Source organism: Perca flavescens, chromosome 15 (genome assembly GCF_004354835.1).
Source record: "Perca flavescens isolate YP-PL-M2 chromosome 15, PFLA_1.0, whole genome shotgun sequence".
NCBI classification, from domain to species: domain Eukaryota; kingdom Metazoa; phylum Chordata; class Actinopteri; order Perciformes; family Percidae; genus Perca; species Perca flavescens.
In genome coordinates, this window is record NC_041345.1 from 12,195,128 (window position 1) to 12,220,912 (window position 25,785).

The 25,785-nt window shown below is 41.5% G+C and overlaps 1 protein-coding gene across 7 annotated transcripts in view; it reads right to left on the bottom strand.

The window, feature by feature from the left end:
- Positions 1–25,785, bottom strand: part of crebbpb (CREB binding lysine acetyltransferase b) — a 58,359-nt gene that overhangs the window by 26,363 nt on the left and 6,211 nt on the right. For all 7 annotated transcript variants that reach the window (XM_028598688.1, XM_028598685.1, XM_028598682.1 and 4 more), the window contains exons 2-5: positions 14,612–15,222; positions 11,168–11,335; positions 1,763–2,009; positions 397–510 (exon numbers count right to left, since the gene is read on the bottom strand). In XM_028598688.1, the coding sequence (XP_028454489.1) occupies positions 397–510; positions 1,763–2,009; positions 11,168–11,335; positions 14,612–15,222 (1,140 nt within the window). The remainder of the gene's footprint in view (positions 1–396; positions 511–1,762; positions 2,010–11,167; positions 11,336–14,611; positions 15,223–25,785) is intronic.

Below are 25,785 nucleotides of genomic sequence, written 5' to 3' on the forward strand. Positions count from 1 at the left end.
AGACCCTGCCCCCACTGATAGCAGCGCAATGGAGCCCCTCCCCTGGGTGTCAGATTACAGGTCCAGCCTTACTAGAGGAATCCTCTCACTGTTCAAGCTCTTGCATTTAGCGAGTAGTACAGAGCTTTGGCAGGGAGACACAACCTGCAGGTGGCAGCACTTTATACCACACACACACACTTGACTTGAGCTGAGGCTCGCTGTTGAGTGACAACTGCCTTGTTGAAAAAGTTTACAAGGTATCAAAGATTTTATTTCTTCCTCTTTTTTCAAAATGATATTTTAGCACCCATCAGAAATTCTTTATTATTGTTCTCCATTAACCTTTAACTTAACCCATTATTATATGGATTTAGTAATGAATAAGAGCAAAGGGGAGCTGTTGGAGTTACTCACGTTGCTGGTTCCTCTTGTCACTAGCATTCTTCAAAGGCAGGCAGACCGGACAGTCGTGCCGCGTACAGTTCTTCCAGTGGGAGATGATCTGTCTGGATGATGCACAGTGAGCCACTGGGGAGATATGAAAAGTGAAACAAAGACATGCAGTGAGGTGTGGTAATTCAGTAAATAAAAGTTAAGGATTTAAAAACAGACACTGCATTCATAGAACTCTACAAGAAATACAAGTAAAATGGGTGTTGACTCAAGAAAGATATACTTTAAAATGGCAAGAAAAAGGGATCAAAATCAGCACCATGACGATGTAAAATACAGTGCAGTCAAAAAAAAAAAAAAAACTCAACTGCTACAGTACAATGTGCAAATACCTATGTAAAAGCAATTATACAGCTTGTAAAACCATAAATGCATCCTTGCATTTACTTTAAGCATATATAAATATGAGTGTTCAAAGTTCATCAACCTTGGATGACGATCTTACTAATCACAGCTGTCAGAGGGAAGCTTCTTGCTGCCAGCTCAGACAATGAAATGGAGTACAACCATCATGACAGCCGTTTAAAAAAGGATTAAGAATTCATATTTGCTGATGTTGTCAGTCACTGGGGCATTTGGGGCTTAGCGGGTCAAAAGAGTAGAGTGGCTCTATTTTAGCAATAAAATACAAGAGCCAACAAGACCTCACTGCTTCACATTATGTGAAACAATGAAACTTAGTAAGTGATTAAGAAGCCCTTGAGCATCATACTCCCCCCTATTTCTTTTTTTTTTTTTTTTTTTTTTTTTTTTTTTTTTTTTTAAATCAAGCCATTTCATCATAATAACTCCTCCTGCACTGTCTGTCTAACAATACAGCAATTCGGTTATTTACTGTTATGTTAGGGATGCAAATTTCACAAAACTTCCTTAACCGGTCGTCAGCCACATATTGATCAATAAACAATCTTACTAAGAACAATATTGGCGAGCAATTATACAAAGAGCTGAAGGCGACAGCTATTTAGCAGCTTGGGTGAACTCAAAACAACTACAAGTCATCAACACCTTTTGCAGAGTTGTTCCAGTGGCCATGTAAAGCTACTGGCATGGTGCCCACATCACAGGCCCGGGTTATGGTTGCACACAACACAGATGGTGCAGTTAACTCAACTTTATTGAAATTCTAACTAGGTTAATTTCTCGGTCAGATTCTCGTTCGATTCTTACAGTGAATAGACAAAAGATTACCCGGTAACATCCCAGACACATAAATGCTAAGATGAATTTGAACAGGTGAACACATTCAAACAGGAGTCCGCTAGAAATCAAATTTTTTTTTTTTTTGGATTCAAGCTAGATTTTTCATCATATCATTTTCACTTACCCTGGCAGGACTTGCCAGCCTGGCAGTGGGTCATGTGGTTGAGAACGTTCTTCATGGTGCGGCAATGGGGCAGAGTGCAGGCCCTCACCTCCCCATTGGCCTGCTCCCGCCGCTGGCACTTATGTGCGTGGAGCAACAGGACCAGCTGCTGCTGAATGAGTTTGCGCTTCTCTGGGTCGGCCGTTGGGCCCGCTGACACACCACCAGCCCCAGGGACCATGCCCACCGACGCTACCTGCTGCTGCATCTGGGACCGCAAAAGAGGTACAAACGCAGGTTAGGCACAGATCAGAATATCAGACTCTCTTCATCTAAACTTTCAGGTTTTAGGTAAAAAAAAAAAAAAAAATAATAATAAATACAACGAATGGGAGAATATCTTGACGTATACCAGGGGCTTAGAGATTAGGGGTGCACGATATTGAAAAAAATGTGATATTGCGATATCGATAATGAATATTTCGATAGATATTAATTTTGATATTTTTAAACATATGTAAAATTACCAAAGTTATGGGAAAACACATCGAAAATAGATTTCATATTTCCCAGTGCTAAAACAATACATTTAAAATGTTGCCTGAATTGAAAGAATGAGAGATATAGATTGATAGATAGATAGATAGATTTAAAATGTAATGATTTATTAAAAATGTAATAACAATAACTTATAACAATATCTTATTTCACCAGTAAATTCCTGTTGACAAAAAATAAAAAAACACTGGCTGGGAAAAGGGTATTTTACAATTACTTTGAATGCAGCACGAGGCTGGCGAGGCCGAAGGGCCAAACCTTTATATATATATATATATATATATATATATATATATATATATATATATATATATATATATATATATATATATATATGTCAATGGGCCAAACACTGTATGGGAAAGCGTATTTTACAATTTCTTTGAATGCAGCACGAGGCTCAGTCTGTGCTGTTTTTCAGACAACGGCAGCTACAGTCTGGTGTTACAGTTATCTCAAGTGAAATACAGACACACTCTTCACCGTTTAGCTGTCAGCATTTTTACCTCATTTTTTACTCGGTTAAAATGCTCGGTTAGCTGCTAGCTAACGGTAGGCTAACGTTACCTGCTGTCAGGTGTAGCGCTAACTAACTAACGCTAATGCCAAGTGTTTGTTAACTAGCCTCCCGTGCGGCGATGTTTCAGTTCCCTCTAACGTCCGTTTTCGGATCATCAGAGAGAAGCGCAGGCATTTAAGTGGCACCTAAATAAGGCGCTCCACGCAGCTGATGTTTGTTTATACTTCTCCGCTGGTGTGTGCGTCGAGCCAGCCGGTGTGTGTGTGGTAGAGCGAGGAAGAAATGAGAGAGTGACGGCGTTTTTCTTCGGAGTGAGTAGCGACTCTAACGTTATAGTGAGAGAACCAAAGTGTCTCCTCTGTTCTTTCTGAACACGGTGGGAAATCTGGAGCAGGAGAAGTTAACCCTCTCCTTGATTTCATGTTGTTTATGGAGAAGGAGAACCAGGAAATGAGTCGGGGAATTGCAACGCTACCAAGTGATGTGTATTTTCCAGAGGTGCATCAAAGAGTGTAGACGTAATAAGTGGCTAAACTCAATAGAACGTTGTGCTGCAGCTTGCAATGGAACAGTCTATTGAGTGCAGCTCCGCCATCTTGGACTGAATGCAACACAATGTTCTATTGAGTTTCTCCTCTTGTTGCTTCTATACTCTTTGGTTACATGTCGGGCGGGATGCAATGTAAACAAAATATTGCGTAATTATCGCGAGACTTCCGGTATAATATCGCGCAACGTGATATTGCGATAACGATATTGAGTTGATATATTGTGCACCCCTATTAGAGATGTGGGAGAAGAAAAGGAAGAAATTAAAATGAATACACCAGAGAAGAAAGAGAAGGCAAAATAGGACGTTCACATGGAAAAACTCAAGAAGTTAAAGAAAATGTGAGTGAAACCTCTAAAAATTAGGGGGAACTGGTAAACAACGATAAATCTATAAAATTTAAATATTAACTTTCTCAAAACTGTAGCGTCTGACAATTCCTGCCTTGATTAAGTGCATTGCTTGGTGACAGACTGACAGGCTGTAGGGCATGGCAAGGCAGCTTTATTTCTACAGCATATTTCAGCAACAAAGAAATTCAAAACACTCCATAAAACTAGGGCTGGGCGATAAATCGATTAACTCGAATGTGTAGTTAATGAAAATGGATTTTCTCCTTAACATCTGCCGACGTTCCCTTCTGGGCTCCCGTAGCTCCAAATGGTCTCAGCCCTCCCCCCGCACGTTTGCTATAGAGATTAACATTTTATATATATATATATATATATATATATATATATATATATATATATATATATATATATATATATATATATATATATAGAGTCAGATATTGTGCCTGACTGATGGGGAAGTGATATTGATAAGCCATGTGATTTAGGCCTACGCATCTAGGCTACAGCGTCCGCTATTTTTTTTTGCCAGCTTTCCTTCCTGTTTTAGGAAGCAGCGACTGTATTGTGGTTGTTAGGTTAGGTGAAGCCGGGTAACTGAAAGAAATCCAGCATGTTGATCTTGCTTCGTAGTAGCCTACAGGCTGCCGGTCTCACAGAATTCTGTGAAATGAACACGGCCCCTTAACTCAAAAACTGTGGCAGTTTCACAGATTCGCCAAAAATTCTGTGACGGGCCCACGGATGCGATGCATGTAGGTCAATGACATCATCATCCGTGGTCTACGCACAGATTCCCTGATCACAGCACGTTTCTTTCTGTACAGAGAAGCTGTATACAGCTTTGCTGTTATTGGTATTTTTAGCCCAATAACCGCTGTTTTAATCAACATTTATTCACCAGATCTTATCATGGTTTAATTGTATTTCTTTTAATGTTATTATTTCGGTCTATTTCGGCCAGGGAAGCTGGATTGCTTTGTTGTTTTGATACATTTTAAACTATAATACTACATCTAGCAACATATATGTAGATATTATCATAGTATGCATTTCTTTACTTTAATAATATTTTGGTCTTATTACTGGTGAAATATTACAGTAGGCTGTAAGACAGAACAGATATGATCAGAGTTGGGCGCATGCAAAGCCGATTTCCCACAATGCAATGCCGGCATTCATTTTAGAGAATCAGACAACGATCAGCGGGTCTTTAACGCCAGCATCGCTTCAATATACATAATCAGTGGTTTTGTCATCAGTAACAACAAGTTGCTCAGTTTTGTTCCAGTAAGTTATGCACCATAATAACGTTTAAAATCCGCGTGTATATATATCTATGGTCCTGGTAGGCTTAAATTGACTTAACAGCGCCACCTGCTATTGTGGAGTGCAAATTACAGGTGTTAGATTTGTTAGAAAATGTACCTGCATTTGTGTGTGGATCAGCAAGGCGGAAAGTTAGTGCCAAAAGTCACGTGACAGTTTTTTGTACTTGTAGAATTTGTTTTGTACTTGTAGGATTTTTTTTTGTACTTGAAGGATTTTTTTTCCCCATACTTGTAGAATTTGTTTTGTACTTGAAGGATTTTTTTTTTTTGTACTTGAAGGATTTTTTTTTGTACTTGAAAGATTTTAGTTTGTACTTGCAGGATATTTTTTGTCATTGAAGAAATACGTTTTTGTATGTGTAAAACATACTGTATTTGTTTGATAGGTAGGTTTCTTATTTGCAGAACAAAATGCATTAGTTTGTGAATGATGTTTTGTATTTGCAAACCACACTGAGTTTGTTTGTGAATCGTTGGGCGTGAGTAAAACACGTTTTGTGTGTGTGTGTGTGTGAGGTTTTGGCATGATTCTAACTCCATATAAATGAACCACCAAAGGAGAACCATGCGGGGCACCAGAGGCGGTGTTGAGGAATTCTTTTGCGGCTCAACACAACTACTAAATGCCGCTGATACGACCGAACTGTGACGGAGGTCTGTAGCAGCTTAAACAACTAACAATCGCCGCTCAGTAGCACGGAGCTCCACTTTGACGTTTGTTTTTACTGCTAGTTACTACAAAGGAGCTTGGTACAGGTATGCTATATTCAAGAGACCATGGGATGTTAATGTACGTTACTCAGCAACAGCTGAAAATAGAGGCAAGGTTGCGCAATAACGTTAAACGTACAATATGTAACTTTATGCCGCTAGGGGTCTCTCAACCAAAACAATGGACGGTAAAACTGGACTTTTGAAGACGTTTTGAAGTTGCGTGGAATTATGGGAGTTTTTAGTGTTAAACACCTTTGCTGCCGGTTAGAATGCATCAGTTCACGGACGAGTTGACCCATTCAAGTTTATTCACGTTACGTTTAGTAACGTTTATTCATGTTATTGTAATAAAATAGCTGCAGTTTCCCCAACATAATTACGTTTTTCTTGATTAGATTTTTATTTGTAGCTGACCAGTTAGCTAGTGAGCCAGCAAGCTAACAGTAGCCAGCAGCTAAAACACAAAATATTTCACATATCAATGTCACCTTTTGCATGGTTTCGACACCAGGGCGGACGGGGTTTGTTGTAACGCTAGCTAGCTACTACTACTACTACTGAACGAGGCTGAGAGACGGGTGTGGGTGGGGATTGTCGGGGAAATCTCCGCGATAGCGAGCCAGGACGTTCGATGCCTGTTGTGCAGCAGCAGAACATCTCCCAGCTTTCCGGAATTATCTCCCCTTCACTCTTCAATAATCTTAACTTTTCGTTTTGGTGCTTAACCCACCTTTTGTCGGGTTAATTTAGCTAACCGTACAGCTAAACGCAAAGGGGGGAGAAATTCCGCACATAGCTACACCGGTAGCGCTACGGAGATGTAGCTATAGCTACCGCTATGGATGTTGCCGCTGTTGTGACTCGGTGCTGGGTCTGATATAGTCTGTTTCCCGACGTTTAATTAAACTGACGTTAGCGTCATAAGCACCAGGCACTGGAGATAAGTTCTGGCCGGGGGTTTCTGTAATGAAAGTAGCTTGTTGATTGCTGACTAAGGACTAAAGGAAACGTGCCGTGTCTGAAAATAAAATAACAGATTTCTCTGGGTTTGACATTTGGTGGAAACATTTGGGATAGTGTAAGAACACAACTCAAAAATATATAACATAACAACTGGGGTTGGTTATACATCCACTATATGGAGCTGTGCTAAAGGGAATGTCAACAAAACAGTCAGATAAAGTCAAACTTTATTAAGCGTTCTGACAACTCCGTTCACTCCCATGGTAACGTTGTTAATGTTAATGAATGTCATGCCCATATTTCATATCAATCGAATTGTCTGCTCATTGGCTAAAAAGATAGACGGGTCATATTGCATTTAAATCTAAGTGGTCAGAGAAAATGTTGATCGTCTCAACGTGGTCCCTGACATGTTGTCATCGGCTTGTCCGCTTCCATTGGCCATATCATAGGCAAACCTTAACGAATGGCTAATATGAGCTACCAATCCAAAGCTTAGAAGCTAGGGAATACGATGACGCCCACATCGATCATGTAGCAAGCTGGGCAGAGAAGCTAGCGGCAATAATAAGTGCGGGAATGGAAAACTGTTTCGCGTTTTTCCGTTGTGATTCGGCCAGAAACTTCAACATTGTGAGGCGAACAGATCGTTTTGGAATATAAAGTTTGGATATTACATTTCCTTGGACTCTTGTGGATTTATGAAAATCAAGTTTTGGGCAAAATACCACTTTGTTGCTGAAAGGACAACGAAAAAAGGTATGGATGCACTCTCGACACCTGCGCAGATTAGCCTACGGCTGAATTGTTTTATTTTCTGTTGTGTAACAGTTGTGTAACTGCTATAAATCATCTTATGCTTTGTATGTGGGCTTAAATTAATCATTAGAGGCTAAGCTTTCAATTGTTGTGTCGCATGGCTGTATATTTTGAAGATTTAATGCTTTAAAGTTATAAAAACGCGAATGAGTGGAAGTTTAATCGAGGTTACAGCGACGCAGTGTCCCGTCAACGTGACAGTGATCCTTGAGAGGTTGAGCCATATATAAGGTGCTCCGGATTATAAGGCGCACTGTTGTTTTTTGAGAAAATTAAAGGCTTTTAAGTGCGCTTTATAGTGCGGAAAATACGGTACTTATTACATATAGAGCATTCAATCTGTACATTTAATATTAATTTTGTGAAATGAGGACTTTAAGCACTCATTCTTTGAAAAGTACACAACAGGTGTCAAAGGATGAAATTCTAATTCTGAAGGAAAGAATTTCATTCTCACATGATTAGACCGTTCTGTGAGACAGCAAAGGCAAGATGATCTGCAGCTTAAGTCAAAAACATCACTTAAACCTAACAAACATCCATTAGACATCATTTTTAATCTGAGTCTATTGATCCAAAGTGCAGCAGATCAAATAAATTAACAGCTATTGAATGAAAATAGTTTCTTTTAGAGGATACCTGACATGTTATATGGTGAAAATAAATTACAAATATACTTTACTTGGGCAAAAGAGTAAAGGTAATCCAGCTCACTGTGTGAAGTCAAACTGACAACTTGTCATGGTGGACAATAAGATATATTATTTTCTAACTCTCCCTACCTCCCTTTTGACAAACTTTGCACCCTGATTTTGGACATTTAATGTTCCTGGGCTTTGAGAAGAACAGCTCTAATGCCCTCTGGGCTCGACCCAGTGATGGAGACCCTCAGTCAGGCAGGAAGCCAGCTGTTCTCATTGCTCTCATTGCATTGAAGGCCTGATTTGACCTGAAATTAAAAGGTTTTAATTTTTTAAGGTTTTTTAACATTAATATGCATTCCCCCAGCCTGCCTATGGTCCCCCAGTGGCTAGAATTGGTGATAGGTGTAAACCGAGCCCTGGGTATCCTGCTCTGCCTTTGAGAAAATGAAAGCTCAGATGGGCCAATCTGGAATCTTCTCCTTATGAGGTCATAAGGAGCAAGGTTACCTCCCCTTTCTCTGCTTTGCCCGCACAGAGAATTTGGCCCACCCATGAGAGAGAGACATCATGGCTTTCAATGAGGGCAAAGTGGCAGTTGGTCAAGGCCACCCCCCCACCCCCTCCCTCTCCTCCTCAACAGCTACAGACACAGAAATGGCACATACTAAGGAAAGCTCATTGTGTGACTGGCTCTAGTGGCTGGAATTCTGCACCAAGGCTCAATTTTGGGAAAGAGACTTCAGATACAGTATTAGGGGACCACTAAGGTCTATATAAAAGCATCCAAAGAGCACCATGTCATGGGACCTTTAAGGTAAATACAGTTTGCTATATGAATGGAAAAAAGGTGTATTTGAAGCACACTGTCAGTACTCATATTTTTGATAAAATTAACATTATGTAGTTTGTCATGTAAGTTAGTTAACATTTAGTGCAATGAGGGGAAGCCAAACTCCATTCATCCAACACTGCAAAGACACAAACACCGGTGGAAAATCGGCAGAGCTTCCCTTTAACGTAGGCTAACGTAAATTAACTAGATATAACATTACATGGTTTGTCATGACAAGCTGGAGAGGAGACTGTCAGCTAACGTTGTTAGCTAACACGTAACTTACGTTAACTTCGCTAACATTAGTAAATGATCACGTTAATTATCAATGATAACTTCTTCAGGAACGCTATCCGTTTGCTGTCGTACATTGATAATGATAAAAGTGTGTTTTGACTAGTGGATAACTGTCGTGGATACTGTCGTTAGTTTTGTTGTCAGTGAGTCTCGGGACATGGATGTATAATAAGGTCTTGGATCGAGGCGTGAACTTTACAGTGCATGTCTCCTAGCATGTCTGTGTGGGAGCGTGCACACGTACAGCAGGGTCAGGGTTACTTCGTTGGTGCTTATTCGGGGTGGCGTAGGAAGCATTAGCACAGAACACACGATAGAAAAATAATTTTGGTTCATTATAAAACTGTGGCCTTATAATCTCGTACGTTCTCGTGAACCCAATCTCGTGAATCGTCTCATGAGCCAAATGTCTCGTCACACCTGTAGTAATCGTGTTAAATAATCGGGATTTCAATATTGACCAATATAATTGTGATTATGATTTATTTTTCATTATCAAGCAGCCCTACAATAAAGAATCTCTTATCTAATAGTTTATAGCCACAGCTCTAAGCCTTTGGCTACAGTTAACAGAACGGTCACCAACAGCCAATAGGAACGCTCTCTCTCTCTCAAATTACCTGCGTTTAATTTTGTTTGTTTTATAATTTGATACAACAGCTGTGTGGAGACGTCGCTGGCTACATTTACATGCATGTAACAATTAATTAATCAAACTGTCCTATAAGGCACATATAAGACATCTTTTTTTTATAGATTTTTTTGGGCTTTTATGGCCTTTATTGACAGGACAGCTTGAAGACAGGAAAGAGGAGAGAGGGGGGGGACGACATGCAGCAAAGGGCCGTGGGTCGGATTCGAACTTGCAGCTGCTGCCAAGGACTTAGCCTACATGGGGCGCACACTCTACTGGGTGAGCTAGAGGTTGTCCCACATATAAGACATCTTAATCAGACTGTTTCCTTACTCTTTCTAACTACACATTGCATTTCTGAGCACACAGCAGTGCTGCGGCTGAACAGATCCAGTGTAGACACTGATGAAGATCTGCAACTGCTGCTTTCACTATGTGGCCGGGTGGAGACAAAGTTTTAGACTCAGGCATTCGCGTATTTGTTGAAATATTTCAACTCAAGCCTGAAATTTGCTTGATGCTGTGTCGCAAAAGCGCTGAGTGTTTAGATTCTCCTGATGTCCTGACGATGTTGATTCAGAAATGAAGGAACAAATTATAGCTGTGGGCACCCAGAGATGTATAGTACCTGATTATTCATTATTTATATATACCCTTATATTTCAAAATCTAAACTACTACTGTATTTACCGGGTGGCAGTCTGTTAAAAATTGTGTGTGCAATATATTTGCTTTGTTTCCAACACTTAATGTACAAAAGGAAACAAAGGGTAATTCATGGTAGCATGTCAAGGTTTCTTAAAGAGGTCTATGACAACTCTCCTTATGAAAGTGCAAGGCTAGGAGAGAAGAGCGAAGCTAGTATGCATGAGACTTTAATAGTTGCAGACTGTGTGCTCATGCGTGCAAAGGAGGTAACATGTGAAGCAATAGATAGCGAGTCTAAAGAACAGCATATCCATTTCTAAGAAAATTTTTACAGATTTTGAAAATAGAACTTGCACACTATGAGTATGTATTGTATAGCAGCACAGTACCAATGCCCAGCATAGTACCAATGCCCTTCAGCACATTTGTGTTTAACATTTATCTTTGTTTCGGTGCCATGAGCAACACATTGATATTGTGGATACAGATTAATGTAGAGAATACGTTTTCCCTAATTAACCTAAAACAAAAAACAGAGTGGGAAAGATTCAAGTGGCACTCACCATGTTTGGCACACTTCCAGCTCCCTTCAGCTCAGCAGGGAATTGGGGCAGGTTGTTGGAAAGGGCTGTCTTGTTCTGGAGTTGTTGGGCGTTGACCCCCACTGCCCCCATCTGCTGCACCCCAGCCTGACCATACTGCTGGCCAAATGGAGCTCCTGACATCCCCATCTATAGTAGTCAATCAGGACAGAGGGAGGGCAGACAATTTACATATCATGCAGCATACCATCACATGTGATCAATATTTCACCTGCACTGAGAGTCTTCTTGTGAGAAGGCATATGGTACAGTTTCTGAATTTGAGAATTAATCAGTTTGAGATTCAGTACATTAAAAGTACAAATTAAATATATCGCACAACTCTACATCTTTATTCCCCAAACGTTTTACTCCATTATGCCTTAGTCGGAGCGATTTGGTGCCTCCAATTTACACCATAAGAGGGACTTGTTAAAAACTTAAACAGCTTAAAACTACTCAATGTTAGCTACAATGTCTCTTGAAGCTGACATAACTACTAAAAGTAAAATTGTCAAGTCTACAAAAATCTGTAGAAATTTAAGGGCGCTGACTTTGCTTTTTTGACCACCCTCCCAAAATACAATTTGAACTGTCCAACAGTAAATTCTGACTGTTTTTCTACAGTAAAATTATTTCCATATACATAGTCATTCAATGATTCATATCACATGCATTCAGTTCTATGGCTGCACAATGAATCACAATTTTATCGAAATATGAACTAGGGCAATATCCAAATCGCAGGGAGCCGCAATATTTGAGAATAATGATACAATGTCAGTCAAAAAAAAAAAAATCAGTCAAAAGAATCGCAATTAGATATTTTCCTCATATCGTGCACCCCTATTCAATTCATAAATCAGTTTTTTTTATTGTAATATATGTAAATTTTGTGTTACCCTTTTTTTTGGTACACTGCGGGTGTGCACACCATCGTAACTGTGTTGAATTAATTGAATTGTGTACTCTCATGATTCTACATTGGCATTACATTACAATAACATTTGTCAGAGATTATTGTTATGGTTTATGTTATTTTTTGTCAGGCAAAGTCTAGTCTCGCATTGCCAGACCTACCTCCACAGCGCTGCGAAGGAGGGTCTGGCTAGTCCACACAGCATTCTGGGATGGCAGAAAGATGTGCTCCGGTTTATTGGCATTTTTTTTTAAACCAATCACAATTGCAATGGTGACTCTGCAAAATAACCTCGGAAAGGAAGTTGTTTTGGTGGAACGTGTACGTTCAAAAGTTGTTTTAGTCATGCATCAGAAAACTTAAGATTGCACAGAGAGTCTAGCTAGCTGTCTCGATTTACTCTGCAGAGATCTGAGGAGCAGTTAACCATAGTCCTCATATATTGAGCGGAGTTTAGGATGCCAACACAAGAAAGCGGAAGGTGACAGACAGCCGGCCAAAAATTAGGGACATCTGGCGAAATTTCCGGCGGCACCTGAACAATCCCGGAAATGAAACGTCATCGAAATAGACTAGGCAATGTCTACCTTCCATCCCAAAACGTGTTTTTATCGTACCTAATAATTTTTTCTCTTTCCCCAGGATGGTGGGACGCCCTTAAGTTAGAGCTCTGAATGCATCATTTTTTATTTCACAATTGGCCTCGGAAAAGGGAATAGCTTCTCTTTCTTGTTTCTTCCGACGGCCCACAACTTGCATCTGCCTGCTGCTTTTGCCAGCCTTTCTCCATGAAGGCCAGAGCGGCAGCCTGCTTTGCTTTGCGGAGGTTCCCAACTGCCAGCAGTGCTCAGGCAGACAGAGCAAGCCCAGCCCAGCAGAGAGAGAGAGAAACGGGAGGAGACACACAGAGAGAAGCTTGCCCAACAGCTGAGCAGAGCGCTGCACTGCTGCCTGCCCCTCCCCCCTCCACTGCACAGAAACACAGATGCTTGCCTGCTGCCTCCCTTCCCTTTCCCACATGAGCACGCCTCATCCTCCTCTCACACACGGGTTCTCCCACTTGATGATCCACACTTACTACAGAGGAGTGTCACCAGGCTAGAAGACAGCACTGTCACACAGGAAGGCCTCCAGTGTTTCCCTTCTTCTTGGCGTGTCCTTTTCTTTTCCTCCCTCTCTACCCTGCCGCCCCCAACCACACAGTAACACACAAACCGGCTCCTCTTAAGGTGATTTACAGCTCCACTATCAAAGGCCAAAGGCCCAGAGTGAAACGGCACATGCCAGAGAGAGAGTGATAGAGGAAAAACAAGGGGCATCAACAAAAACATCTGAAACCAGAAAAGAATCAGGTTCTTATTCAACAGTTCTTCCATCTTCTGACTAGGACTACAAACCAGTGATGAAGTGACGACTCAACGTCACCATTAAAAGTGTACGCATTTTGTGTCCAGGTTGGCTCAGTGGGTAGAGCAGGCGCATATATACTTTGGAGTTTTACTGCCTTACGCAGTGGTCTAGGGTTCGAATCCGACCTGTGACGATTTCCTGCATGTCTTCCCCCTCTCTCTTCCCTTTCTCATCTAGCTGTCCTGCTGATAAAAGGCAGAACCCCCCCAAAAGAAAGTGTATGCATTTTAAAAAAGTAAGGAAAATCCCGTCCTTACAGTCAGCAAAAATTGGACCAGGTTCAAAAATGTTTCTATTGAAAAAAACGCATTGTCAGTGGGGTTAAGCTAACCTGTCTAACCACAATAAACCCAGCTCCTGCTTCACAATGATTGGCCTCCAAGGTAACTCTGTTTAGTTTGTGACCCTAGGCTTGCCTAGATAGGCAGTGTTTCCGGTGTTACACGGTGGTCGGGCATACACAGATAAGTGAGGCATCGGAATGCAGTAATAAACACACCAGCACAATGTACCATGAAACTTTCTGATGAAGTTAGCCCCAGAGATTGATGCACTTGACTGATGATTTAACCCCTCAAGAGGGTTACTGCTTACTCCAGCAGAGCCAGGAAAAAGAACAAATCAATACATGGTGAGGAGGAGATAAATGACGTCAACCCAGCAATAGGGCTAGGCAATAGAAGTAATACGGTACCCATAGCTGCTATGGTTTATGAATTACTGTGGATTTAAAATGAAAGTGAAAACAGAACTGATAACACTGGATATGTGAACATTTTATATATTTGCAAACATGACCGTGCTCTGGTTAGCAAGGTACACAATTAGCACCATCCACCAGCCAAATGCTGGTAAAATAAGCATGTGGTTGGTAGATTTGATTCACCCACCAGCCAAAAATAAAAACAATGGTTATCTATTGAGTGGTTGGTAAAATTTGAACATGCAGTAGCCATTTGACAGGTGGACCTTTGTGGTTAGTATTTTATGTGCTTAACAGATTATTATAATCGTCCATGCTCTGTGCCAGTCTTGTACCTTGCTGAGCAAAATACTTGTAACTTGTGGAACTAATTAAGTAGAATTTTGAACCTCACCTTATTCATGTTTCCAGCTTGTTGAGCATTCAACGTGTTGTGTGCACCCAACTGTGGTCCTCCTTGGGTGAGTGTCTCTGCCAGCACACTGCCTCCAACAGGTCCAGCACCCACTTGTGCCCCCTGCATGCCTTGACCCTGGTACTGCATGCCAGGTCTACCCCGACCTGCCTGTCCCAGAGCCCCATTCATCACTTGTCCTGTCTGGCCCATGACCCCATGACCCTGCCCGCTGTTTAACATGGCCTGGTTAAAGACCATGCCTGAGCTTCCATTGCCTTGTCCAGCTGCTGAAACTCCTTTCTGGGCCTGGGGAGACTGGTGATTGGGAGATCCCTGCCCATGTGGACTTTTACCAAGCACGGCACCTAGCTGGCTTCCCACCATGCCTCCCTGTTGGGGGCTGGCAGAGTTGAGACCACCTCCCAAGATAGAGGTGGTTCCTGGTCGCAGGAGTTCAGACAGCTGCTTGTGTTTGGCAGCTGCATCGGGGACGATGGAGTTGAGACCAGGACCCCCTCCACCTGGACCACCATTAGAGGACATTTCCATTCCATTGGGGATGAGCTCATCTGGAAGGTCATTTTCCAGGTCAAACAGAGACACAAGATCTAAAGAAGACAAAGAAAGGGAAATAAGAATTAGCAGTCATTACTGACTCCCCACCTTTAACCAATAGCAGAACAAGCTGCTGACCACCAAGCACATGGTTCATTTCAACTGCATGGTGTGGCTCGACTCACTTTTGGTACCAGCAATTATCTCTATTTTGTTTACCACTGCAGATAGTACCCCCTCAGTGTAAGTTGACCGTCAAAGTGCCGTCGCGTAAAACTGCTGTGACATCATCTTCAACTTGGACTTCACTGGATCCTTTTATCCACAACCAAACGGAGCAATGTCTGCACTTCATCACTTGTACAGCATAGTGTACGGTGTAGTGTATGTCGAAACTTTGCAGGCTGACATTTCTTATAAATTCAAGTGAATAAAAAAAAAAAAATTGCAGTTGCTATTGACAGTAGCTTGGCCATTTAAAAATGGCGGATCTGAGGTGGTACCAAAAAAATGACCCCAGGTACTCTAGACAGCTTTTGCTAATGTGAAACCAAAGAAGACGGTAGAAGTACTTTATGGTAAAGACCAACTGTTACTGTTACATGATACCTTCAGTTTCCTGTTTGTTAGGCTTATTTTAAAGTTTTTCAAGGATTCAAAGCAGCTCTCACTTTAACTGAACACAGAATCTATTGAGTAGTAGACCGGTAATTGGCCTGCTCCAAACAGACATAATTGAAGGGGCACTATACTAGTAATATTGTAATATGGCATAAGTGTTGTCTTTTCCTAGTTTTAAAGGCTGCATTACAGTAAAGTGATGTAATTTTTTGAACTTACCAGACTGTTCTACTAGTTATATTATTTGCTTTTACCCACTTAGTCATTATATCCACAATACTGATGATTATTTATCCAAAAATGTATTGTGTAAATATTTTGTGAAAGCACCAATAGTCAATCCCACAATATCATCACAATATCAAGGTATTTGGTCAAAAACTAGATAAGATATTTAATTTTCTCCATTTCGCCCAGCCCTACATTTACTACCACCTTAAACTTTACTGTAAATTTCTTCTCCGCTCCAATCGCCAAAACCTGTCTGCTCTGAGCGCATTCACCATCACTTTCTTGCTCAACCACATACACTCGTACTATAAAGTAGGGCCTAGATTCTAGGCTATTCCTGAAAGGACCCATGCTACTCTTATAACTCCATGTCTACATCAAAACATTTGTATGCAAATTATCTCATTAGAAAAGCTGTATGGAAGTTACAACTCTAGCATAACTTTCCCTAGAGCGGTCAAACACACTGCTGCACCTGTAGAGGAGACTCTCCGATAGGGCTGCTTGATTATGGTCAAAATGATCATCATGATTATTTTGATAATATTGAGAGCTGGATCATGCTTTGATTTTAGGGACATAATATTTTAATCGCACTTCCACATTTAAATAAAGAGAGCACTGCTTTCACTTTCATGTTGTGCCAATTTCCTGCTTACGTACAAAACTTGCATCAAAATAAGCTGAGTCAACGTTAGCTGTGCCAAGTTTGGAAGTAACGGGACAGAAGCTAAGCAATGTAACGTTACTGCTGTGGAGGAAAATGGACTTCGGATGATACTACCTAGCCCTAGGCTTGGCTCCTGAAGCTTACCAAAATGCTTTGCGTAGGCCAGTGTTTCCCAAACTTTTTACAGTCCTGTACCGCTTCAAACTTTCAACCTCTGAATGGGGTTCACGTTCCCCAGTTTGGGAACCAATGGTGAAGGCCTACCCACTCAGTTAGTGAAAACCGAATTTAAGCGACACTCTCTCCAGTCTCATGAAGGCCCATTTGGCATGCGTCAATATCAGGGCTCGACAGAGCGTTTCACTCGCATTAAAGCACCCATATTAGCATGCTAACGCTAGCGTTAGCATGCTAACGCTACGAGCTAACGGTTGTGGTTAGCCAGCTTGTTTCGGATTGTGACGTCACAAGCCGGGCCGATTTTGAACAGCTCACCCGGAGACTGAAGGCAGGACACATTTAGAAACCGTATCTCACTCAAAACAGCATGGATGGATTTTTTTCAAAGTTTGTATGTGTGTGGAAGCACCAGAGACACAAAATAACACCCCAAATCCCAGAAAAAGTGTTTTTTTTCACAATATGGGCACTTTAACTAAAGTGCTTTATGTGCTACTTTCAACTTAGGAGCACACATGCTCCTTGGGAAAAGTTACCGTCAAACCCTGAATATGATGTACAGTAGGAGTACAGATCTGTAGGAATTTGTGTAACATTTAAGACTTAAATCATGAGTTGAAGAACACAATGGGACGTTGCAGTGAAGAAACATTAACATGTAACTTGTTAGTAGTAATGTGCTTGTGCAAACGTGGGCGAATGTGCGTGTACAATAACACCGCTGCAGAGGAAAGCTTTAGCTCTGTAACTGAGAGCACTCTTGTGGCTGTGCAGAAAAAGTAAACAAGAACTCAACACACACAGAACATTAATAGAACATTAATAAGGGTTGCTGTCCAAATCACACTATGCCAAGGTCCTTAACGTGAGGGTGCGAGTGTGCCTGTGTATGTCAGCCAATAAAGATCTTACCAGCACAACAGCTACATGCCTCGCTCAGTGTCTGGGGCCACTGAGTTATATTGAGGTTGGAGAGAAAAACAACCAGTTTTATCGATTAAATGTAGTGGAAATTAATGAGAGCTTAAATATTACAGCCACATGCTTTAAATGGATTACCCAGTCTTTTAGTGCATAATGTTAAAGCAACAAGTCTCAGAGTACAACAAGAGACCTGAGTGATGCAAAGTTGAGAGCAAGCACCTGTTCCGTGCCCGAGGCCTATTCAGCACCAACAAGACTGAAATCACACCAATTAAGGGAGAAGATACAGTGGAGCCAAAAAGCTAGCTGAAGGAGAAAAATTGCCTTTAGCATGGTTATTCTTTTCAAAAGGCTTTAAGTACGATGTGATTTTGCTCTTTATACAACAAGGATATGAGCATATCAAGCAACATGCAATCATATGCCAAGTAGTGACAATGGAAGCATCCACTAACCACAGAATCCCAACACCTGAATCACATTATTCTCACCTGAAGAGGACATTGCTGCTGCCGGTTTTAAATTTACCCAAAGCTTTTCAGCAGCCACATGAAAATCTTCAATTAGACTCTTGAGTATGGAAGAAAATAACAGGCTGTGCAGACAGAGAGATGGGATGGAAAGGCTAAGATGCTCACCATCGCTCCCCAAGAGAGAGGGAACAAATTTGCTACGCAATCATGGCAAAGGGACATTAAATGTGTAAGGGACCATGCTAAGCATGGGGAAAGTAGTTAGTGTGCAGCCTTTATCATGCAGTAGTACACGCCACACTGGAGAGGCAAAGTTGCCTTTGGAGAATTGATTTAGGCAGCAAAATTGGAAAAACAAAAAGAGGTACTAAGGAATGGCCAGTAGGGTTGGGTACCGTTCACTTTTTTCCCCCAGTAACAGTACCTGGAATTCAGTTCCGGTACCTTTTTGCGGTACTTTCCCTCTGTAATAACAAAAAACAAAGTTTCCCTACAACGTCAGCCTGTCAGTCAATCAATAGGGCATAGCGAACACTGTGGTGCCTGCCTGTCACAGAGGAAGTGTAACGTTAACAATACCGCGATAGCTTTCGCCTAGTCATTATATGTACACTGTCTGCGTGTAGTTTTGAAAAGTGTAACCACACTTGCAACTGCTTTACCGGCATTGCCGTGACTCACTGTGACTTTACAAACTGCTGAGTGGACGTTGTTTGGCTCTGTCCGCACCACAGCTCTGCGTGTGTGCGTGTCAGAGCTCCGCTCTCTGTCAACATGCAGAGAGGACAGACATAGCAATCTGGCAGTTCTGGCGAATGCCAGAGAGGCCGATTTGGCCGCTGGAAATAAGAAAAAAATGCGGTAACACTGGCGTATCGCACTATTTCGTGTTTTAAGATGCTCTTTTTTTTCCTGCTCGTTTCTCTCTGCTGGACAACGAAAGGCTACGTGACACATGCCACTATTTCGATTAAATCAAAGACTAGGTTTGTAAAACACTACCTAAGCTTGTATCCTTTGTTTTTAGCCACACAAGCGTTACGTCAGTCCACCACTTTGGTCCACACCGATATATCTCACAGAATATTCAATGGATTACGATTAAATCTTATTATTTGTGGTCCACATAAAATGAATAATTTGGTGACTTTTCCCCTGACTTTTCCACTATTGCCACAATAAGGTTGACCTTTGTAGTTCATTATTGGTTGGAATGCCATGAAATTTGGTACAGACTAGGGGTGCATGATATATCGACTCAATTTTGTTATCGCGATATCACGTTGCGCATTATATCGAAAGTGTCGCGATAAGTATGCAATATTTTGTTTATATTGTGGAGCGCTGCGTCCCGTCCGTTGGCTGTGTGGCTTAGTTGTGTTTCAATTTAGAGCCCACTTGAAACGCTAGAATGATGATCATTTCATTGGGCAGTTACCGTGCCACTGTTAGTACACGTCGCACGGTCCACTACGTGACAAACCCTATGTAGCGTACCACGTGTGTGCATATTTCGACAAAGTGACAGCGTAAGTGAAGAAATGGCGACAACTAAACGGAATGAATCAGAAAAGTGAAAGAAAAGTTGTGTCCTGTTCTCTTCATTTATATATTTTAATACTGTACAACCAGTAAAAATGTCCTGTTCTGTAGACATGGTCGTTATTTATTCATGTTGTACCAGTCCAATGTGACAGTCAGTTGACATAAACCTTGTGTTGTAAGAAAACTTGTTTTTCAGTTTGGTATTCAGTTTGGAGTTCAGGAGATTGTCTTGACCTGGACCACACCCCTAAATGCATTGAAGCAGCTGCCATGGGATTGGATGATTAGATAATTGCATTAATGAGAAATTTAACAGGTGTTCCTAATTATCCTTTAGTGAGTGTATCACCAAAATGTTTGGTTTACATTTTCTGACCATACAGGGCTCCAGAGTGCAATCATTTTGGTCGCACTCTGTTACCCAGTATGTCACGTTCACGGAGAAGTGTGCGCCTGCAGGTCTGTGTGCGTGTAGAGTTAGGTTCAGAGAGGAGGCGGTGAAGCGCTGACCGGCAGACAGCTCTACATCTGAATAGAAACGGGCAAAGGAGTACAATCGCTTGTTAACTGGCGGACTGAGACTAACTCTTAATTTCCACTGGTTGCGGAACAGCGTCGGAGTCAATAGGTTTCCATTAAAGTCAATGTGTGCATTTCCACTGACTGCGGAACGGTTGCATTCCGACTGCGTTCCAGTTCCGGCGGTCCTCAGCCCTCCAGAGCAGATACGCAGAGCTTCTATTTTTGCCGGACACCGGAGAGCTCCGCAGCAATTCAACACAATTCAGATTGCGCGGGACAGGAAGTCGAGCACAGAAACAAAATAAAACATCTGGTTAATTTTCAAAATAAAATAAACTGTGCTCACGGCGGATCATTTTTCCCTGCACTACACCTTGAAAACCCAGCACAGAGTTGTTTCCCCTCTACTCCTCTGCATGGAAACTAACTGTTGTTGGTTTTGTAGTTCTATTCTACGTGAATTTGCGAGATCTTGCGAGTCCTCGTGACTTCAGCTGTCAGTCATGGCTACAGCCTTTTCGCAACAAAACCGGAACTGGTGGGTTACTGGTGTTTACGCCGTGTGCAATGCCATACAAACAAGGATGATGTGAAGGTATATATACACCTACCTGGAGTGAATGAAGCGCATGATATCTCGCTGCGTAACTCCAGAGTGCACCTTGTGCCACAGGTGTATGGCGCAATACACGGGACTCACGTCCCGATTAGATCCCCTGCTGAAGGCTACAGGGATTTTGTCAATAGAAAGGGCTGGCCATCTATCCTACTACAGGCTGTGGTAGACGATCGCTCCAAAAAGTCTCTTGTCTCCTCGTTTGTCCACTTACATCTGTCTTTGTTGACACCCGCCGTGTGTGCAAACAGAGCGGAAATACTGGGTGGAAATGAACTAAAACTTCTTTGTTTTGTGGTGGGTTGCAACCATAAAATAACCTAAAACTTAATTGCAAATCATTATTTATTCGGCAAATAACGTTTCCATCAGCGTTTATTGCATAAGCCGTATATCGATCAAGATAAAATCCGATAATCCGATGAGACCGAACGTATTTCCTTTGAGTCGATATTCAATCAAATTTTACTGTTTCCATAAGGCATTTTTCATTCAATATCACTTAATTTGGATAAAAATGTGCGGATGGAAACATAGCTACAGTGTTCAGCTACAGTGTTGCTTGTTCACCTGATTATAACGTTATCTGTAACCAGTGTGGGGTGGAATTAGTGGAATTAGCAAGCTAACTTCGTTAGCTAGCAAACTAACATTAACGTTAGCCAGAGGCCACTGCTCGGGTTGCTCGGTCCCTCCACTTTTTTGCCGAGACACAGCGCTGACAGCGCCGGAGACGGACAATCAATAGATGGTTTAGCCAGCTACCGGAATTCGCCGCTGCCTTGACGGGGAGTGAAACAGACTGACCGCAGGCTCTTTCTGCCGATGGCCTGCTAATTTGGGCATAGCTGTTTTGTTATATGGTGTGATGCTGGCCGAATATTCTCGTCCCCTGACCTGTGACCTATGAATGACCGGATGTTGTCATGTAAGTTTTCCCTTTAGTCTCATCATATCACAATGTGGCGTTTCCGTTAGTGCCACCGCAAGTAGAATTTGCAGAAAAAATGTGGAAAATGTCATGCCACATTTATAAACCCAGGAAGCACTGTGCTGGGCTGATTTCCACGCATTGGATTGGCAGCACATTTGTAAAACTTTTAATATGGTGCTTTATAAGAAGCATTCTGATGACTTCAAGACGTGCAAAATTAGTGCCACTTGTTAAGCTGGGGCTGCAGTCATTTTCTGCACAGTGTTTATGAAGTCTAGGGGTGTCCCAGAATAAGAATGTACATACTTGAATCAAATTAGTCAAGTCCTACATATCGTCAACTGAAAGTCGAATCGGGGGGGGGGGGGGCTGACTACAGTGATGAAATATTCAGCTGTGATAAGGTTGTGTAAAGCTCCTTTTGTATGAAAACATTCAACCGATTAGGACACAGACATAAAATGAGTAGCTTTAATTGTGTAAGTGTTGTAGTGGTGTAGAAGATTAATTAAAAGAGGTTTTGAGCGTGCTCGCGTGTCACTCAGCGGAGTCAGCACTCCGCTGCCGTGCGCCCCCGGTGACGAGAAGCGGAGCACACCGAGCAAAAGTCTGTCCTGTGGTGCGCGCACTCTACTTTTACAATCCTCTTGTTTTCCTGCCACAGCCGCAAACATTGTGTCGTTGCATATATCGCCGCGGCTTGCTGGTCTGGTGTGCAGGATTTGGAGATCATCGGGGCGGACGGATCATGCCGTGGGCTGTGCACTGGATCACGGCTGTGCTCCAGTGCACACAACTTGCAACTAACAGCATACTTACTTTGGATCATCTTTTACTATTTCAAAGTGCAAACACACTTTGACTGTGAGATTAGCAGTCGAATCAAACTCCTTCAATCGAAGCTTCGAATATTCAACTTTTCGGGGTCACCCCTAATGAAGACCCCAGCTATTCAGACAAAATGACAAGAAAAAATGTTCGGTATGGATACACAATCTGAGAGGGGGGAAACTTTTTATTTAGCTCTTAAAGAGAAACACAGATTTGAATAAATCAAACAGCAGTCTCTTTCCAGAGGATATGAGCATCATGTGGAAGCGTGAGATACAAAGGATAAGAGCAGAGGGAGGAAAATGGTAGAGGTAAAGAGGGCTGCAGGGCAGGACTGATTGGGGTGGCTGATTGGATGGCATCCAGTGCCACCCACCACTCTCCTCATCTCAAAACAGTTACACCTCAGCTGACACTGCATTGCCACGCTGGTGAAAGGCAACATTTTAACACACATGACTGTATTTAAACACCAGCTAATGCTAACATAGTTGGATAATGCTTACCCAGGGGTCCATGATAATACACGCAGGCCAGACAAAGGAGGAGGAAACCTAGCGCTGGGCTTTGGCCGCAGGTGCAAACACATACTGACACGAGACCAGCGCACCATAAAAACTGTCACACATTAACATAAACATCAAAGCCAGGCTGCTAATCTGTGGCTGTGAGCGACAGCTCAGTGTGCAGTGAGCTGGAGGTGGCAAAGGGAGACGTTTTCGCTATCGGTCAGACTATCAATAACGGAAAGGCTCTACAAATAAACGTGACTCAGTAAGCCAGACCGGGTATATTGTGATAATACTCCTTTGTAACACATCTACGTTTTTTTTTTTTTTATTGGGGGGGGGAGTAAATGGTGTAACATGTTCCACACACAGATTTGCGGATTCACTTCATCCATTGAGTGAATCAGTTTCACTCAATGGAGTGAAACTGAAAATCAGTTCCAATTTAAATTAAAAAAAAAAAAGAACAAGAAAAAAAAGGTACATGTAACTGTGCGCAAGAACAAGGGCAGAGTAGATGAGCAAGGCTGCAAGCTACAGGTTTCTCACAGATCTGCCTCCACATTTTCTCAGAATAAAAAGGTTTTTTTTCCCCAACTAAAAACAAAAGAAAAATGTATTTATCTTCCCATCTGCAGTCTGGAAATTATAATCTTCTAAGTGTAATTAAGACCCTGAGATGCATCCAAGACTTCAAAGAGAGCAGGTCTACAAGAGACACTGTGCAACGTCTTGCTGAATACATGTTGTGTTGTGTGTGTGTGTGTGTGTGTGTGTGTGTGTGTGTGTCAACTGAGACAGAAAGAGCTTCTGGCAGCAGTGGAGGAGGAGTTGTCTCTGTGTCGGACTGCTTTATTGCCCAGCAAAAGCTCCTGTCACCCCTCTGAGAAGAGGCGCTACCTTAGCTGAAGACTGAGGACTGTCAGCGCAGCCAGATAATGTAGCCACCCACAGAAGACGAGGCAGTTTGAACAATGAAACTTCACATTTCTCAGCTCTTTATAAATGGCAGACCGATGTATCCGATCTCCAATCGATGTCAATTAAGCAACTGCACCCGTCTTCATACTCTGTGGAAGATGAAAGTTAAGAGGTGGCTGCAGTGGTGCAAACCCAAAACTGACTGAAATGGTCCATGCTTTTTTAATGCTTGGTGCCAGCTACTGCACAAAGAATACCAACAAGGATAGGTTCAGTACACAAGTATACACACATACACAACTAGGATGTGCCAAGTAGAGGTCTTGAAATTAATCAAATAATCAATGCATCGAATCGTGGACATGGACGATGCTGCATCAATAATCGGCAGGCTAATAATCGATTATTTCCGTTTACAATTTAATGTAGGCCTAACAACATTTCTGTTTACATATTCTGTTTATTTAGTATTAGAGCACTGCAGAAGGTTTTGTTTTTGAAGCTAGAAAAGCTATGAATTAAATATCCTACATGGCTTTAATAGAAAAATGTATTTGACGCATCGCGATATCGAATTGAATCGCTGACATGATAATCGTAATCGAATCGGGAGATCAGTGAAGATTCACACCTCTAGTGCCAAGAAGGGCAATGTTGCTGGATGGACCCTAGACTGGATGGATCGATAAAAGATACAAGCAGCATTTTACTACTAACTTATACGCATTCTGAAAGTGGTGCCCAACACCATAGTTTTCAGCCATTGTTGAAAAATTGAAAAACAGTTTAAGTCCAAAGCATGTTGCAGTAAAAGTGGAGGGATGACAACTTCTATTATAATCGATTCAGTACAAATTCCAACCATTCTCTGTCAGTTTCTCCGAGATTTTCTGCTTTTCTCTGTGTTAAATCATTGTAAACTGAATATATTGGGGTTTTGGACTGCAGGTTACCAAAAACGAAAAGACATTTGAAGACGTCAGGAAAAAAAGTAGCCTAATGGACGTTATTTGACATTATTTTCATTTTATAGGATGTAAATGAATTTATAGACGATTAAGGCGAGACACTACAGGTGAAGGGAATTTTTTTTAACTAGCAGATATCACCATGAAACTCTGCCAGTTGATTACTTAATGAGATGAGAAAAAAAATGTATTACAAGTTTTCTGTAATTTAATGTTTAAATATGCAAATTAGGCATTATCTAATGAAAAATGCCCTAATTTGCATATATTTTAAAAAACGAAATCTGAGTATTGGATAAAGCCACGGTCAAAATGATTTTTTCATTGTGTTCACATATTAGATGGGGAAAAAATTACAGAGGGATTTATGGATATCTACTTTTGTTATCCTGTAAATCAGAATATACTGTCAATAGCCTTAAAAAAAACGATTTTCGCCATGTTTTTTGGAAGAAAATGTTATATAAAATCAGGCTAGGAATAATATATTTACAAATCCCTCTGTAATTGTCTTCATAATATAACTAGGTACAAGACTGGAAAGTTTGGTGTATAAAGGTGCTACTGAAGTGGAGATTTCGTTCTTGGAGTAGGAGAGAAAAGTCATTTTGAGAAAACGGCCTTTAAAGAATTTTATAGCAAAATTCCACTAATTTCTAAGGAAAGCCATG